The sequence below is a fragment of the Choloepus didactylus genome, chromosome 7 (assembly GCF_015220235.1).
Source record: "Choloepus didactylus isolate mChoDid1 chromosome 7, mChoDid1.pri, whole genome shotgun sequence".
NCBI lineage: Eukaryota > Metazoa > Chordata > Mammalia > Pilosa > Megalonychidae > Choloepus > Choloepus didactylus.
Genome location: NC_051313.1, coordinates 143,814,902 through 143,834,171, shown reverse-complemented (window position 1 = coordinate 143,834,171; position 19,270 = coordinate 143,814,902). Strand labels below are relative to the sequence as shown.

General features: G+C 41.8%; 1 protein-coding gene across 1 annotated transcript in view; it reads right to left on the bottom strand.

Annotated features, from left to right (window-relative positions):
- OFCC1 (orofacial cleft 1 candidate 1) overlaps positions 1-19,270 on the bottom strand; it is a 332,335-nt gene that overhangs the window by 166,169 nt on the left and 146,896 nt on the right. The window contains 5 exon segments of the mRNA XM_037844751.1: positions 7,264-7,914; positions 8,075-8,181; positions 9,140-9,194; positions 10,347-10,409; positions 12,854-12,977. Coding sequence (XP_037700679.1) covers positions 7,264-7,914; positions 8,075-8,181; positions 9,140-9,194; positions 10,347-10,409; positions 12,854-12,977 — 1,000 coding nt within the window.

Here is a 19,270-nt window from a genome sequence, read left to right as displayed (position 1 = left end):
GTGGAAGGCAGATGTATGGTTAGTGCTTTTGGCGCGAACCGCTTCCGTAAAGAAGGCGGAGGGCGACCCAAGCTGTTGTTGCATCAGCTCTGGCGGCCATGTTTCCGGCATTGCTGAAAAGTGGACTTCATGTATGCTACCCTAATCGCCCACAACATCTCCTCCCTTTGTTTTTCAAAAGGATGGAAGAAGAATGCTGATTGAGCATTCTTTTGGCATTAACCTGCTGGGGGAAGTAGAGGCCTCATTCCCCAAGTTGTTTGTGGCTCTGTTTTTCTGGGGAGGGGGATTTGTGCAGAGCGAACCCCTATGCAAATGAGGCATACTTCTCAAGGAGCTCGAAAATGGCCTTTAATTGTTTTGGCCCTCCTTTGCAGTGCTTTGCCTTGCACCCAGCGGTACCAATCAAGGCACATGCTTGAAGCATATTTTCGAGTTATATGCTGCTCCCGTAGGAGGGGCCTTTCACCCATAAGGGTGGGTAGCAGTTAGTTAATCTGGATTTATACCTTGGTCAGCGAGGTGAAGCCGGTGATAGTGCACCTGAATAGGCTTGCCTAGGGCAGAATCAATTTGGTCCTTTACTAGCTGTATTATTCTTTTTATGGCCCAAGGTGCAAAGGATATTATAAGGAGTATGGTTATTAAGGGGCCTAGTATAGGGAGGATGTAAGGAAGGATTTCGCTGAACCCCCAGGAGGCACCTCCTTGGGTTTCCCGTTCACGTTTGCGGTTTGCAATTCCTTCCCTAAGTTTGGTCATGGAATCTCTAACTAAGCCAGAATGGTCAGCGTAAAAGCAACATTCTTCACCCAGTGCAGCACAAAGCCCTCCCTGTTTAAGGAAAAGTAGATCTAAGCCTCTCCTGTTTTGGAGAACAACCTCCGATAAAGATGTAAGGGATTTTTCAAGATGGGTGATGGAGGTTTCAATGCGGGCTAAATCTTCGTCTATAGCAGCTCTTAGGTGGGAGAAGCCTTGGCGTTGGAGGATGATAGAGGCGGTTCCGGTGCCTAGGCCAGCAATACCTAAAAGAGAGGCAATAGTGACAGCCGTGACAAGTTCTCTTTTGTTTCTTAGCAAGGTTGGAGGCTGCGCGTCCCAGTGTTGATAAAGGTCCTTTTCTTCATGGAAGAGGACACGGGGTAGCACAGCCACTAAGAGGCACATTTCCTTTGTTTCAGTGAGGGCTCTTGCTGATACGCAAGGAGTAAGCCCCGTGGAAGAGCACAGCCATCTTGCCCCTGCTGGGGGAATACAGAATTTACCTTGCGATGGAAAGGACTGTGCACAGACCTTTTTTAAGGAGGGGGAAATGTTACCAATACAATGCCCAGAGTGAATAACGGATTGCATGGTGAGGCCGATTTTTGTTGTATTCCAAGGACATTGGGGAGGATTGTCTTTGTTAGAAATATTAAATGAGGTATTAAGGGCTACAGCGTCATAAAAAGGGGGGTTGACAGAGAAACATAGCCAACAACTGCGAGTAAGGTCAGGCTGGGAGGAGTTTAGGGAGAGAAAGGTGGCTTGGAGCACTGACCAAAGTGAGTTATAGATTGGCTTAAGCTCTATGGAAGAGCTTGAGGGTGACAATGTTGGGTTAGTAGTAGAGGAAGAATTAGCTGAGATGGTAGTAGAGTAATAATTGGCGGGTTTGCGAGGAGGGGTAGTTGGGGGCGGGGGAGCGAGCACTACATTTGGCCCAATGGCGAATGGTTTTTGCTGTACCGCTTCCTTTTTTATTATGATAAGACTCCCTGGGTCGACTCCTTCTAAATAGACTCTGAAGCCCCAAGTTCGACCAATTAGCCAAGAGGGATCAGTAGGGAGCTGTACGGTGAGATTTAGTTTTTGACAATTATATTTATCGTAATAAGGATTGATGGAATGGTCACGGGGCTTGCAGCCAAAAGGGGCCCATTTTAAAGTTAGGTAATGATCAGGGGCGTAAGGCTTCCAAGTAGTGGCTAATGTTTCACACCCCCAGTATGCACAGTAGTATTGGTTGGGAGCATTGCAGTACTGTTTCCCGGGGTTTGAGGGTGGGCACATGTAATATTGGGCTTGGTTAAGGCAAGGTGTGCCCTCCGGGAACAGGATTAGGTCACAGGCGTAAACAACGAAGGAAGGGCGTCCTGCGGTAACGTGGGTTTGCACAATCTTGGAATCTTCCCATCGTGCCAAGGTCCATTTCCAAGGCTGGTGGGGATTGGGACTGTGGATAGCGGTACCTGGGTCATTAAGCACACTCTGCAGGAGAAAATGTAAGGTGGCAACCTTAAATGGCAGTAGGCTTAACAAGGCCATACTAATAGGGGTTATAGGTTTCTTCTGTTAAGGAAAGCAAGCTAGCAGAGTGATGCACCCTACAACGCACAAGTACGTTATAGCAAGCAGGATTTTTTCTAACGGGTTCCAATCTTTTGGGGCAACGGCTACTAATCCGGCTGCAAACAGCAAGGCCAGAGAGCCAATTAGTAAGAGCCAATAGTTCATGTGGCCTTAGCGATGGGGCAAACCTGTAAGTTGGACTTCTCTTGGTTGCCGGCTGCACATAGGTTGGGCGTGTTCTGGGCAGGCTACAGCAAAGTTGGCGACGTGCTGGAAGAGAGAAAGAAAAATTTTTCTCAGGGAGGGGTTTGTTCCCTGGAAAGGTTATTGTTAAAGGGAAGGGGGGATTTTGGGGCTTGTTCTGACAGTGGAGGATTAACATGTCTTATTAGTCTTTCTGGAAGCCAGCGAGTACCCTCTTTTTCTTGGTCATATATGCAAGCAGAACCTCATCCCCAGATGATAACGGGGTAGGGCCCGTTCCATTTTGATGTTGAGGGGTCGCGCCACATAACGGTGGCTTGCTGCGTTTGTGTTTTGGGATGCCAGTGTCTATCAGCTGCAGAGTGCCCTTCATCATCCAGAGTTAGGAAGTTAAGAACAAAAAGAGCATGATGTAAAAGATCTCGATGGCGTTGTTTTGTGAGATTGAGAGTGCTATCAGCTAGACGGCACAGGGCATTTTTTAGGGTGCAATGTGCTCGTTCTACTACTCCTTGGCCCTGGGGGTTATATGGTATTCCTGTAGTATGCTTGATTTGTAATTGTTGACAGAAGGTTTGAAAATTTTTGCCAGTGTATCCAGGTCCACTGTCTGTTTTAATGAGCTTAGGCTGGCCTAAGATGGTGAAACACTGTAGTAAATGAGAGACAACATGTTTTGAAGCTTCTCCTGATTGTAGGCTAGCTTGAATGAATCCACTATATGTATCAACACAAACATGAATATATTTGAGTTGCCCAAAACTGGCAAAGTGGGTGACATCCATTTGCCAGATTTCATTTGGGATGAGTCCTTTTGGGTTGACTCCCAAGTGAGGGACTGGCAATTGGGTTACACAATTTTTGCAGGTTTTAACAACTTCCCTTGCTTGTTCTCTTGTAATATTGAATTTTAGGCGGGGAGTGTTTGCATTTAGGTGGTGTTGAGCATGAGCTTGGGAAGCTAAGGTTAGAGAATTGCAGAGATTGGGGCATATTAACTGAGTGGCAGCGTCTGCTAGCGCATTGCCTTTTGCAAGAGGACCCGGTAGATTTTGGTGGGCATGGAGGTGCCCCACGAAGAAGGGGTACTGTCGTTTGAGAATTAGTTTTTGTAGCTGTGAAAATAAGGGGACTGCATTGGAGGAAGGTTTGATAAATGGAGTTGTCTCTAATAGCGGTATAGACTGGGCTATGTATGCGCTATCAGTGTATAAATTAAAAGGTTGGTTTTGAAGGCGGGAAAAAACCTGCAGGACTGCATAGAGCTCGACAAGTTGAGCTGAAGTATAGGGAGAGCGCACGGAAAATGCTTGACTCTGGATGACGTATGCTGCGGTCCCATTTGCTGAACCATCAGTAAAGACTAAGGTAGCAGAGTCTATGGGTTTTGCTTTAGTGACCTTTGGGAAGGTGAATTGATGGATTTTGGCAAACTGAATTAATGGATCGCTGGGGTAATGGTTATTAATATTGCCTGGAAACGAAGAGCATGCAATAGCCCACTCGTCGTCGGTTTGGGAGAGCCAATGGATTTGATCTTGAGTGTACGGGACAATAAGGGAATCGGGGTCCTTTCCAAACAATTGGCGACTAGTTTGTCGGCCTTTAATTATGAGGGCAGCTATAAGAGAAATGTATGGCGAGAGCACTTTTGATGGAGTAGCGGGGAGGTGAACCCAGAGCAATGGGTGGCCTCGCCCATTTGGCTGTTTTAAATTGGATTGCCAGAAAACCCCTGTAGGTGTGTGAGTTGTAGCAAGAATTATAAAAATTAAAGGTTGGTGGTAATTTATTTGATAGCAAGTTTGACTTTGGCTAGCTTGATTTATGATGGTAAGCGCTTGCATTGCCTCTGGAGTTACGCTTCGGGGAGAGGAGGGGTTTGCGTCTCCCTTTAAGATATTATTGAGCGGCAGAAGAGTTTCGGTGGACAGTTTTAGGTAGGGGCGAAGCCATTGAATGTCCCCTAAAAGTTTTTGGAAGTCATTTAGCGTTAATAGATGGGAGGTTAGCAGTTGAATGCGGGGTGTTAAAACTTGCTGATGCCAAAGCTCGAATCCTAGATAGGAAAAGGGATTTGAAGTTTGCACCTTGTCAGGAGCTATTTGAAGACCTCTTGCTGTTAAATTTTTTAGAAGGTCTTGAAAACAAGAGTGTAAGTTGGACATGTTTGGACCTGCTAATAGGATATCATCCATGTAATGAAGGATGTAGATTTGTGGCCATAGGTGCCTGATGGGGTTAACAGCGTCTGCAACAAACTTTTGGCATAAAGTTGGACTATTGGCCATACCTTGTGGCAGGATCTTCCATTGAAATCGGGGCATAGGGCCTTGAAAGTTGATCTGTGGAACACTAAAGGCAAAATGTTGCCTGTCTTCCGGGTGAAGCGGTATGGAAAAAAAACAATCCTTTAAATCTATAACTATTTTGTGGAAACCGATAGGGATAGCAACTGGCGAGGGGAGACCAGGTTGTAGCGCCCCCATGGGCACCATTGCTTTGTTCACAGCTCGTAAATCCTGTAACAGTCTCCACTTGCCTGACTTTTTTTTTATTACAAAATGGGAGTGTTCCAAGGGGACTGAGTAGGCTCAATATGTCCGGCATTAAGTTGTTCCTGTACTAACTCTATAGCCGCTAGGGTTTTTTTCCTGAGTCAGGGGCCATTGATCAACCCATACTGGTTCTATGGATTTCCAGGAGATTTTTTCAGCATGGGGTACAGGGATGTCAACGGCCATCAGGCTAAATTTTGGGAGAGTCCGAGTCCTGTTCTAGCTGTATTAGGTGTTATAGAGATGGGCTGTCTTATTCCTTGATTAGCTTTGCCTAGGCCTTTGCCAGGGAGAAAGTTCATTTTGAGCATTTGAGCAGTAACTGTATCACTAGGGGTGCACAAAAAAACTTTCATTTGAGTTAGGATATCTCTACCCCAGAGATTAACGGGGAGATGGGGGATAATATATGGTATAACTGTACCAGCGTTCCCTTCCTCATCCTCCCATTTTAGGGCTTGTGAACTTTGTAGAGGATTTGTGGCTTCGCCTATTCCTTGTAAATGGGTGGCAGCGGCCGTGAGGGGCCAGGATTTTGGCCAGTGGTTTGAGGATATAACTGTGGAATCGGCTCCTGTGTCTAAGATTCCTTCAAATAGCTTGCCATTAGGTCTTAGTTTTAAGGTGGGCCGATTATGGGATATTGGCTGTGCCCAAAAAATGTCAGAGGATCCAGGGCCCTCTGTGGGGCACTGGAGTTTTTTGAAGTTTGAGTTGACATGATGAATGGGGAGTATTATAAGTTGTGCTATTCGACTGCCAGAGGGAATAGGGATAATATTGTTTGAGGTGGCTGCAGTTATTTGTATTTCACCTTTAATGTCATTATCTAGCACAGCTGGGATGACTTGGACTCCGCGCAGGGTGACACTAGCTCTCCCTAGAATGAGACCAAAGGTATTTGGGGGTAAAGGTCCATAGACCCCTGTAGGTATGAGGAGAGGGCTGGTTTCTGGGGTTAATACTGATTCGGAGGCGGTACAGAGGTCCATTCCTGCGCTCCCTGCTGTAGCTCTCCATAAGTCTGAGATATGGCAGCATGGTTTGTGGTTGGGAGCGCTATGACTGGGGATGGTTGAACAAACCGTATTGCCCCTGGGTTTGTTCTGATTGGGGCCTGTGGCCGGCCCCATTGTGAGTTTCCCTGGGGCTTAGGCTTAAGGGGTTGGCCATTAATGTCTGCGCGAGAGTGGCACTCAGATGCCCAATGGAACCCTTTTCTACAGCGGGGACAAATAGAGGGTGGCAATGGTGGTTTTTTAGAGATGGGTGAAGAGGAACTGGTTCTTGGCACGGGGCAATTTTTTGAAAAATGGCCAGGTTGCTTACAGTTATAGCATGTTGGAGGCTTAGTTTGTGCTGCAAAATTCTGAAGGGCGGCACCAATGGCTATTCCAAGAGTTTGAGTGGGCCCGATGCCAGAACAGAGTTTTATGTAATTATTAAGATTGGTATTGCGAAAGGGGCGGATTGCTGCTTGGCAGGCAGCATTGGCATTTTCATAGGCCAGGTGTTTAATGAAATCACTCTCGCTTTCGCTGGCCCCAAATAGACGCTCAGCCATATTTTGCAGGCGGCTGAGGAAATCGGTATATGGTTCATCGGGTCCCTGTCTTAATCTAGCGAGAGAGGCAGTGGCAGCACCCTTTTGTGGAAGTTTTTTCCATGCTCTAAGCGCGGCTGTTTGTATTTGTGCTAGGAGGCCTGGGAGGAATTGAGCTTGCTTGTCATTTTGATGGTAGGGGCTTTGACCTAAAAATTTGTTTAATGTCCATTTTTTAGAGGTGGCTTTACGGGCATTACGGGTGGCATACCTTTTACAGTGCTCTTCATAATCGGATTTCCATAACAGGAAATCGCCGCCAGACAAGGCAGCTCTGGCTAATTGGGACCAATCGTTAGGAGTGAGTTCCTTTTCACTGAGGCTTTCTAATAAGGTGAGCGTGAAGGGGGCGGCAGCGCCATAATCATTCACTGCCTTTTTTAATTTTTCTAAATATTTTAAACTGAGTTTTTTATATTTAGCTGTTGGGGTAGTACTAGCTTCCTCTTGCTCTTCTTCGTCAGAACTGGGGGGGTTTAATTGTTCCTCTTCCTCGCTTTCGCTACTAGAAGCGCCATTTTGGGAGCTAGCGGCGCCATTTTGGGAGCCCTGACTGCGTGTGACCGGAAAGGCATAAGTGTGATGAATGCAATGAGGACGTGACGAGTGAGTATTCTCTGGGAGAGCAAGGGCCGCAACGCTTTGAGTTGCTGCCCTAAGGTCAGCAAGCAAATTGGCAGCTCGCAGCCGCTCCTGATTAAAGGCTTCTTTAAAACTATCGGCGTGTAGCTGGAGATTTTCTGCGGCCTCTTCTAGCGCATGGAACTGAGGCAGGGACGTAACTGGGTAAAAATGAGGTTTTGGAAGACTGGGTGCGGTTGGAAAATCAGGTGCATAAGGGGGGGGCTGAAATGCAGGAAGGACAGTCTCCTCCGAAGGGAGAGGGGTTTTTACTTCTGTTTCGATTAGGTGGGGCGATAATCCGGCTTGATTAACCGGGGTGCCTGGTCTATTTTCATCTTGGAGCTGTTCAGGCATATCAATAGTAATGGAACCGCAGACTGAGGCGGGGCGAGAGTGCTGTCTCAAAGCTACCTCTCCCTTTTTGCAGAGGTCTTGAATGTCTGGGGCTGAAGAATGGACTTTTAAAATTTCATGAATTAGATTCCAATAAGTGAAAGCAGTGACCGGGACCCTTTCAGGGCCGAAGGTTTGGTAGTAGTCTTTTAAGCAATCACCGACCCTTTGCCAGCATCGCTGGTCTATGGTACCTTCCTGGGGGAACCAAGGGCAGGTTTTTAGCAGAAAATCAAAGAAGCGTGTGAGATCTTTTTTCTTAACTCTAGTTCCCCGTGTCTTGAGCGATTGTTTGACCTGACTAACATATAATTCGTGTTGGGAAGTTGCTTGTCCCATGGTGGGGACGGGGGCCTACCTTTTTCTTTTCCTTTTCACCGGCGCTGGTTGACTGCTGAACGGATCTGTCTCGCGAGCGAGTTTCTTCGTGGCGATCCCGGGTGCGGTGAGTGTGAGAGCTCTCTTCTTAAGCGCGGTGTTCTATCCTTCACAAGGCTCGAGCCCCACATTGGGCGCCAGTTGTCCCGGCCCGCGGGACGATCAACGGAAGCTCCAAGTCCTGTGAAGGAAGAATGGTATGGGACAAGAGACACGAGGAATGACAGCAAGACAGGTTTCTGATCAAGCTGCAAAATTTTATTGAGGAGGCAGGGTATATATACTCTAGGGAAGGGTGGGGGTGGCTAGTAAGGACGGGTGGCGATCTAGGATTGGCTGCTGCTGTTGCTAGGGTGGAAGGCAGATGTAGGGGGATTGGCGGTTGCTGTTGCTGGGGTGGAAGGCAGATGTATGGTTAGTGCTTTTGGCGCGAACCGCTTCCGTAAAGAAGGCGGAGGGCGACCCAAGCTGTTGTTGCATCAGCCCTGGCGGCCATGTTTCCGGCATTGCTGAAAAGTGGACTTCATGTATGCTACCCTAATCACCCACAACACCTAATGGCAGTGCCCCAATATGAATAAATTATATTGGTAACATCTGGCATAGTGCATGGCATAGCATAGGTAATCAATTGAACATTTAACTTCCTTTTCTGTGCATTTATCATACCATTTCCATGAAGTTGCTAAGTAGAAAATGTTACAGGAACTGAGTCTCAAAGTTGTCTGGGGTCATGATGCAATAAGCCTGTTTAATTGTGTTATGCAACAGGAAAGAGTACTCAAGTTCCTGTTTTGTGGTTCAGAGGTCTTTGCCTTTCAGCTGGTACATCTTTGTGTGGGTCAAATGGAGAAGGGTAGCAAGGATGGGACCTGGGAGATGGTAAGTCTCTGTGTGGAGAAAGAGAGTTGGTTTGCAGAGTAGAGTGATTTAGGTGCAGTGGAAAGGTGCCACATTGTTAGCACAGTTTAGCTCCACTTAGCAGTAGCATTTGTTCCCAAAACTCCTTTCAGGGTTGTTGGGCTCCAGGCGGAGAACTATTCACCTGCCCATCTGGCCAGCTGAAGAGCAAGGGGATTGCGTTCATCAAAAGATAAAGCCTTTGAAAGAGGAAATAGTGAATAAAGGGCTGAATCCTGAGGATTAAAAATGCCTTTGAACTGCCCTGGGAAGATCAGAAGTGAGCAGCCATGGAAGCTTTACTGCCTGCGAAAGTGATGTTCACTGTTTTTTAAGAAGGCAGGGATGGAAAGTTTGGGATGGAGGCACTCTGCTAAGAGGATTATGCTAATATGATCACAGAATCGCAAGTCATAGATAACAATAACAAACACCAGGTGCCTCTGAAGTATCAAAGCAGATAAATATGACATCATGTTTGATTCCATCAGAGCTATTATTATAACAAAAAAAAAAACATAGCTCTAAATTAAATCCAGCCTAAATCCTGAGACCATCCAGCAAGAATACTATTTCCTCTTTCTTTAATTCATGCCTGATGTGTTTACGAGAGAATTTTGCAGTGCAGGCTTTGCGTTCATAGTACCTTAGGAAAAACAAAGTATCCCTGGCTGTGTAGCTCAAGATTTACCTGGAGAGACTTCTCAGGAATCCATCCCCCTTCTGCATCTGCCCTTTGGAGGACAGCTAGTGTTTCTGGCCACTTGGGACCACAAATTTACATTAATCTATAATGTGATAAACTGATGCATCTGGTGTGAAGTTCTACATTAGTCTCATTTTCTCTCAGCCATTCTCTGACTTACCTAAGTTAAAGTCTTTAATATCAATTGAGGATTCAAATGAATTCCTAATACCATGAGAAGATAAGAATAAAAAAAAGAAAGAAAAAGCTTAAATTGGAGAAGGGAGTCTTGGATTTAGACTGTTTATTTTCAAAAGGGTGTTATAATTATGCTTACATAATGGTCTAAGTGTCCTTATGCACAAAACTCAGTAGCTTGTAACATGGATATGACTCTGGCTCTGTCTTCCCCTATCACTGACTTTACTGAGACATATTCCCAGCATGTAGAGGCTGCTTCCTGAAATGACTCAGAGTTAAGACATCTTCCCGAAGTACCTGACTCCTGGGGAAGAGTTTAGACTCTCAAGTAACTGACTCCCATTTGGGGGAATATAATATGAAAAATAAAATACAAAAGAGAACTCTGTAACTGAACATGCAATCTCAGAAAATACAGATGAGACCATTAGGGTTACTGATATGTATTCATTCCCACTTTTCCTACTTTAACCTCTTCTAATATCATCATCACTACTTCATCAAACTTCACAAAGTCCAAAGTCACCAACTGGTAATGGAATTTTACAAAAATATTCAAAAGCTAATATTAGACAAATAATATTCTAGACATATCATGAATATATGCTTTATTTAGTTTCCCAAAGAGTATACAAAAATGCTCCAAATACAAATACGTAAAATGATGTGAGCTTTCTCTTCTCCCCATCCTCCTTATTTCCTTCCTGGCAGATTTTCCCTTGGTTTGCATATCTTCCATAATTATCCTTAAATTAAGGTTATAAGACACAAAGAGTAGAAAACATATACCTGACTGAAAAGAGAAATTAACACACGACTGTTTTGGAAGTAGCATTTCATGATAGATGGAAGCTAGAAAGAGTCTTGTAGACTGATAGATTTAACTAAAGTCTTCAACATCTTAAAGAAGTCTAACTCGGATGTAATAAAATGTTGACAGTTTGGTTTCAAATCCCAGCTATATACTCATTTGTAGTGCAATTTTGGTTAACTTACTTCACCTTTCTGTGCCTTATTTTTCCCGTCTGTAAAATGGGGGCGATAATAACAGGAGGATCTACATTTGTTGTGAGACTAGATAATCTATTTCATGAAGAGGATTGAGAACACTTCCTGGCACTCAGAGAATGTCATCTCACATTGTTAAAAATCCCTCTAAACTTTTGATTCTTAAGCTTTCTTCTTTAATACAGACTGTTATATACAAACAGTCACAATTGTGAATGCTGTAAGTAGTCATCTGGACATTAAAAACTCAGTCATGTATTTGATTAGATGATGGCCCACTATTTAGAGATGAAGAAAAGACTTACTTTAAAGTCAATTTTGAAAGCAAGGCACAAAAGTTGGCTCCATCGATTTATGTTTATTTAGTCAAGAAAGTGCAGAAGTAAGACAACGATTCAGATAATTTGCTTCGGAAGGGGCTGGGTTGGGGGTGGGAGAAAACTTTTACTTGAATGTTCTAGCCAGGCTAAACTAAATTTTCTGAACACCAAAAACTCAAAGAACTTGGTCTGGGTAGATAAAGATTTTAGAAATGGTTAAATATCTAAATCTTGGATCCAATCGATCCAGTAAAATCAATTTAACCAACCTTTTGGAAGCCAAATCTATGTAATTTATGTAAGTTTATCAAAATAGTTTCTAGACACTTCCTGACATACAAATACATCACTGATCACTGAAGCACAGCAAAATCAACACATTTTCTAATTGCCAAGCTGGAAAAAGTCTTGTAGACTGATTAACTAAAGTCTTCAACAGCTTAAAGAAGTCTGTTTCGGACATAATAAAAAGTTTATTGGCATTGCTGATTTCACAAACGTCAGCTGCATTAGCATGTCACACACTTCAAAACCTGCTTTGAAGACCAAATTACTCTCTACCTGGAAATACATTTTAAGAAATCATAGTTAATAATCAGGGACTGGCCGTTTTCATGCTCTTGTTGAAGCCAGCTTCTACAGCCTTCATCTTACCTTACATTGTAATCCGCGGTCTTTCTTTTAAGAGATTGAGATCACAGTCTGTAGGGCAGGGCCAATTTTATTAGCAATGCTTCCTAGGATTAAAAACAAAAGGAAGAAAAATTATATTACAGATTTTTACTTCAGAGAATATGTAATCTTACACCACTGAAATCCAAGAGCCTGAGAAATGGGGGTTGAAGAACAAATTTTAAGGAGGCTCCAAGCTGTTCTATGCCCCCAGTTTTAATTCAATCATTCTATCAACTTCAAGTAGAATTCAGCCATCGGCCACACGACGGAGATGCAATTTCCAAGCAGCAGCTGTGTCTGATCTGCTTGCCTGCCCTTATCCGGGTAGGATTCTTTATCAGCTATGTTTCTGGGATCAAGTTTTCAAAGTAACTCCTCAGCACTTCATATCAGTGGCCCAGTGTGTAACCTTGAGATTACAGCACTTTCTGTACCCTGCCTGCACCCAGAGCTTCCCATGTGAGCTGCCTTCTTCACGTCTTGCATGACTTGTTCTACATCAGTGTTTCTCAACAATGGCACTATGATGTTTGAACCTCATAATTCTTTGTTGTGAGCAGTTTTCCTGTGCTTTAGAGGATGTGAAGCAGCATCCCTGGCTTCTATCCTAGAAGGCAGTAGCACCCTCCACCCCACGCCCCACTTGTGACAGTCAAAAATGCCTCCAGACATTGCCAAATGTCCCCGCAGAGCAAAATTTCAAACTCCTTGAGGACAATGCGTCTTTTTCAGCTATCTATCTCCTGTCATGTCTAGCACAGTGCTAGAAACAGAGCACCTTCTCAATAAAAAGTTTCTTAAATGAAAAAAAATGGAGATATCACATCAGCAGGTATGCTCCTCAAGTCTTTGACTTGGCCTCTCACTTTGGTGAAACTTGGGCCAAGTCCTGTCCCTAGAGTCTCGTGACAAACATCCTAGCCCTGAAGCTTCCAGCACTTGGACTGACTCAGGTGAGCCACAGCTGCACCTGAGAGCCTTTATCAAAAAGTACCCAAACATCACTATACAATGAGTCACCAAAGCCTTGCTGTCTGTCCCTTTCTCTCCTTCCAGGGGCTTGATGCTGCCATCCTCTGCCTTCTGGAATTGACCTTGCGAACATGTTTAAGGAAATTTCAGTAGTGGAAAACTTCAATGACATGTGGTGCCTGGCAGTAGGCTTTGGGAACCTTTTTTCCCCTAAGGACAACCCAGTCAGCCTCTTGCTCCCCCAGCTCTAGATTTGTGTGGCTCCTGCATTTTGGGTAGAAATGGATTCATGGTACGTTCTGACCCTGTCCCCAGCTTTCTGTGACAAGCTAAAGTCAGAGAGAGGCCAAGAAATGTTTTTTTGGGGAGAGTCTGATTGACCAGGAACCTCTTTTATGAAAAACCTTACAGCTCAGAACACGGAGGTGAAATAACATAATCCCATGAAACAGCTTCCTTACTTTGAGTCTAAAACAGTAGTATCCTTTGGTTGTGAAATAGATATGGTCAAAATCAACATGAGAAAGGGAGGAGAGGGGAAGTAAGTAGACAAATCATTATTATTTAGATTTTAGATATATTATTTTAGAGTCATATAAAGTCTCAGCATAGAGTTGTTAGCTAGAATAGCAAATATGAAATGGATTTTTAGTGTTTTCTAAGGACTTCATTTATATTATGTTTACTTCACACACACTCACCCTGTTGAAGGAGCTGTTATTAACCCATTTTACAGATTTGGAAATTGGGACTCAGGTCAAAGAACTTCTCCCAAATCAGACAAATAAGTAACAAAAAATCCACTTTTTAAGTCCCATTTCTATTTGGTCTCAAAGGCCATGTGCTTAATTTTTCTGTTACATCTTACTGAGAAACTACATTCCATTTTCTGATTATATATATATTTTTAAACATTGAAGACTGTTTTAGTTTTTCATTGCTTTTGGAACAAATTAACAGAGACTTGGTGGCTTAAAACAACATCCATTTCTTATCTCACAATTTCTGTAGGGCAGAAATCTGGGCATAGCATGGCTCTGCTGGTTTCTCTGCTTAAGGTCTTGTAAGGCCAAAATCAACATATCAGCTGGGGTGCCGTTCTCAGGTGGGGCTCAGGTTCTTCCCAGCTCAATGGTTGTTGGCAGAATTCATTTCGTTCTCCTGCTTTCCACGTGCCCTCCACACTCCATACCTTCAAGCCAACAAGAGCAAGGTGAGTCCTTCTCATGCTTCGAATCTCTAATTCTTCTGTCTTTCTCTTTTACCATCAGCAGGAGAAAGCTCTCTGCATTTCAGGGCTCTAGGTGATTACAGAGGTGCACCCAGGTAATCTCCCTTCTGATATGTCACATACAAATTTCAAGGATTAGGCTTGGACATCTGGGGATGCCATTGTTAGAAACTCTGCCTACCGCAAACAATTTCTTATCAAACAGGATTTATGGTTTTCATATGTTAAAATGTAGTAATGCTGTGTGTAAGGTAATAAAGTCCCTTTCAAAGAGATAGACTCCTAAAAGTCTTTAAAATTTCTTTGTTCTTATAGCTCAACACAGGAGTGAAAAATGAATGTTTTTTGCTCTAAAACAAGTCTTCATTTATATAAATGTATATATTAATAACATGAATATTAAATAATACCTATTATTATATATAAGATTATTATATATGGTATATAATAATTATTATACATTATATAAATGTGCTCATTTATGCAAATGTATATAGTAATAACATATACATGAAATAATACCTATCATAATAATATTATTATACATGGTATATAGCAATTATTATACATTAAATAAATATGTATATGGTACATTTTTATCAAAATAAATTGGTATCAATGATACAAGTTGTGATCATACCATATAGATACAGTCTGCACCTTTTTTTACATCTAACATATTATATTTCCTACTTGCTATTAAATATTCCCCAAAGTTTGTTTTTTATCACTGCATAGTAGTGTGTCATATGATTTCATGCAACCAGCTCCCTTTGGATGAATATTTATGTTGTGTTAAATACATTTTACAAAAGTTTTGGTGTTCATCTGTGCATAGTTTCTTAAAATGAGTTCTAGGACCAGGAATACTTAATCAAACACTTAGGCTTTTTGCCATTGCAGCTACCAAAAGAAGTATCAAAATTCAAACTGCAACCAGCAATGTATGAAAGTGTCCAATTATCCACACGTTTGCCCAAACTGACCCTCACCATGGTTTTCACTTTTGTCTACTTGGCAGATAAGATAATATTTTGTTGTTATTTTTGTTTGCAAACTCATGATTCTAAAAAATTTGAATATATTTAGGTTGGTTGAGCATTTATGATTTTGATATCGTCAGTTGTCTGCTCATGCCATTCCCTCATTCTTTTTTTTTTTTTTTCCAGTTAGAATTATTTAATTTCTTTTCTTTTGGATTTTTGTTTTCTTTCCATTTTGGAGATGTCAGACCTCTCTCTACCACAATGGTTCTAAATATTATTCTCAGTTTGCAATATGTCTTTTAATTTCTTTATGGAATTGTGTATGCATGTGTCTGTAAGAAGTCATTTTCAGTTTGATGTTATTATGTGTATTGGTGCTTTCCTTTATGGTTTCTCCTTTTGCTTGTAAGTGTAGAACATCTTTCCACACAATACAGTCAAATAAACAGACAAACTAAAGAAACCAAGAGCCCCTGGGGCTCTTGTAGGGTTTTTTTTCACACTTTCCCATATCCATGTGAGCAGCTATGCAACCCTGGGTCCCCCAAAAGCCCCAAGCTCAGACATGCAAAACAAAACTGACCTTCATTTCTCTCAAACAGCTCCTTCCCTGTACTCTCCACTTCTTTTCACTACTCTGCCACGCTCTGAGTCACTCTGAGTCTAAACCTGTCTTTCATGAATTTTTTCTTCCCTCTTGCCTTCCATATCTAATGAGTTATCACATTCTTTTCTACCTCAAAAAACTTTTATAGTTATTCCTTCCTTCTATCTTCTATAACCCTGGCTTGAGTCTTCATTACTTTTCAACTCCATGTGCACAGGGAGATATAGAGACAGACAAAGAGACATACAGACAGACTGGCTGACAGACAGATAAATGAGAACTTTTGAACCGAAATAAAATCATACCATAGCATCGGTCTTAGTTTACCTGTGCTGCCATCACGAATACCACACAACGATTTGACTTAAACAAAAGGAAATATTTGGCTCATGATTTTGAAGCTAGAAGTCCAAAATCACAGTGTCGGCAAGGCAATGTTTTCTCCCCACAGAGTCTGTAACATTCTGGTGCTGGCTGCTGGTGATCCTTGGGGTTCTTTGACTTTATCCTTTGGCTTGTATCCTTGACACATGGTGATGTCCCCTCCTTTTTCTTCTGGTTCTGTTGACTTCTGGTTTCTGGCTCTTCCCTGTGGCTTTCTTTGACTATGTCTGAATTTCTTCCATTTATAAAAGGCCTCCCATAATCTGGATTAAGACTCAACCTCATTCAGTTGGGGCACAACATAACAAAAAAATAACATATTCAGAAGATCCTATTTACAATGGGTTTACACCCTGGACTGAACTCCACCACACTGTCTTGGTTTCCTAGGGCCACTGTATCACAGTACTACAAACTAGGCAAGCACATTCACTATTGCTAAATGTGTTGTCTTGCAGTTCCAGAAGCTAGAGGTCTGAGATCAAGGTGTTGGCAGGGCCATGCTCCTTCTGAAACCTGTAGGGGAGAATCCTACCTTCCTCTTTTGGCATCTGGTGTTTGCGGATATTCTTAGGTTTGTAGATGAATTACTCTCCAACCTTTGCTTATGCATGGCCTTGTGTGCCTGTCTTCCTCCTCTTATAAAAGCACGAGTCGAATCGGATGAGCTCCCACCCTAATTCAGTATGACCTTGTCTCACTTAACTACATATGAAAAAAATCACATTCACCGATGCTGGAGGTTAGGATGTAACACATCTTTCTGAGGGACACAATTCAACTTTTTTTTTGTCCACAACTTGCCTTTCTCATGTAACAAGAATTCATGAACATCCCTACAAGTCATAAAATACATACCTAACTCTATCTTTTTCTTAAAAATTGCCTTTTTTTCTTTTTTCTTTGATTCTATTTCATATCTTCTGTCCTTCCTCCCCTATGTCTCCTCTATTCCACTTGCTCCAGATAAAACATTTTATTTTCTCCATGCTCATTTAACCAGATATACATCTGCACATGCATGAACATTTGGGCATATGTATTTGTAAAGGAACTTTGTCATTGTTGCACAAAAAAAGAGAGCTTATTGCATATACCTCCCTACATCCTACTTTTCTCACTCAACAATATCTCCTGGAATGTCCTTCAAATGAATAATTTTAGCTATGATTTATTCTTTCCAATGGTTGGATAATATAATAGTATGTTGTGGTTACAGCATAATCTATTTAACCATTCTCATACTAATGAACATTAACTTTGCTTTTTTTGTTATTTTTCCAATCAAAAAGAATGCTACAATAAAACCCCTGTACCTATATCCATGCAAACTGGTGCTTTTTTGCCTATGGATAGATTCTCAAGGTGGGATTGCTGGATCAAGGGGTTTCTATATTTTAAATGTTAATGTTGCTAGATTACGCTTCAGAAACATTTTCAAAATATGCACATTTCTACTAGCAATATATAAAAGAACCTATTTCCCCAAATCCCTCCCACCAGTGGATTACTTTTCAATTATTAATTTATAATATTATCAGATTATGATCAAAGAAGCTGGCCTCTTTTTTTGTATTTTGAATGTATACCCTCACATATACAAACAACAATACTAGGTTGTATATTCAGCTGCTCTGTTATTTGGTGTGTACAGCTTGGGTCCCTGTTACAGTTTTTCATAAATTATACATTTTATCACTTTATAATGTCCTTCTACTGTTTAGATCTTTTCAGTAGAATGCCAACTTGCCTTATATTAACATTGCTTCTCCAGCTTTACTTTTGTTTTAATTTTCTGGTATCGCTTGTGTCATCTTTAGATGTTCAACTCTCCTTTAAACCCTTTTATGTGTGTTTCCTGTAAACAGTATATAGCTGGGTTTTTATTTATAATTCAGTTCAACAGCTGTTTTTACTGGAAGAATTACATTATTCTAAAAAGTGATGTGCTTGATTTTCTTCCCTTGTTATTTATTTACTTTGCTCCTTGCTCATTTTCCTTTTCTTTGCATTGCTGGTTAGCTTTTTAAAAAATTCTTTCTGAATGTGTGTGTTCTACCCTGCTTCTCTATTCAGTTAATGGTTACTTTCTTTATCCTTTTTTCAGCAATCATCATCATTCATAGGAAATACAGTTAGAACTGCACTGAAAGATGCCTGGTTCTAATAAAGGAGGAGTAAGTGACCAGCTCAAAGTGAGAGACTCCCATCAGAAGGAGGATGTGGAAGGGTATGACTGAAGAGTGCATACAAGTGCCCCATGAAAGCAGTAGTTGGCTTTATAATACCTGATAAGCCCTGTGAAGACAGCACTAGGTCATGACTACACCAGACAAATACAGCTGTCTCTGCCTCATCACCCTAACCCTGCATAACATGCTAAAGGGAAAGGACAAGAACTACCTCATTCTTTGTTGCTTCTAAAAGTTTGTATCAGATGAGGAGGTCACTGACAACCATGCTACCCCAAAACATACCACTGACTCTTGCTAAATCCAGAATACCTGAATCCAGTATTGTTATTTCTCAAATTGTAAGATATTATTTGCATATAATCAAAGGCATGCATTTTAAATATACAGTTTAATGAGTTTTGACAAATATATGTACCTGTGTAACTCCCACCACAAGTAAAATACAAAATCTTTGTATCATACCAGATAATTCCCTCATACCCATTACAGGCAATCCTTCCTCCACCACACATACACACACACACACACGTACAGACAGACACACACACACACACCCCTACCAGCCACTGATCTGATTTCTGTCACTAGAAATTAGTATACTGATCTAAAATTTTGCATATATGCAATGATATAGCATTTACTCTTTTGTGTCTGGCCTCTTTCACTCAGAACAGTCTTTTGAGATTCACCCTTGTTTTTATATACGCATGGGAAGTTCATTCAAAGTTTTGCCTGTTGTGAATATAGCTGCTATGAACATTCATGTCCAAGTCTTCTTGAAGATACATGTTTTCATTTCTCTTGGGTAGATACGTAGGAGTGGAATTTCTGAGTCACATGATGAGTATGTGTTTAATTTGACAATATACTGCTAAAAAGTTTTCCAAAGTTGACCATTTTGTCTACCAGTAATGTGTGGAAATTTCCTCCAATTCACCATCACTACTTGGTATTGAGTCATTTTAATTTTAATATATTAGTTGGTGTGAAGTGGTAACACACTGTAGTTTTG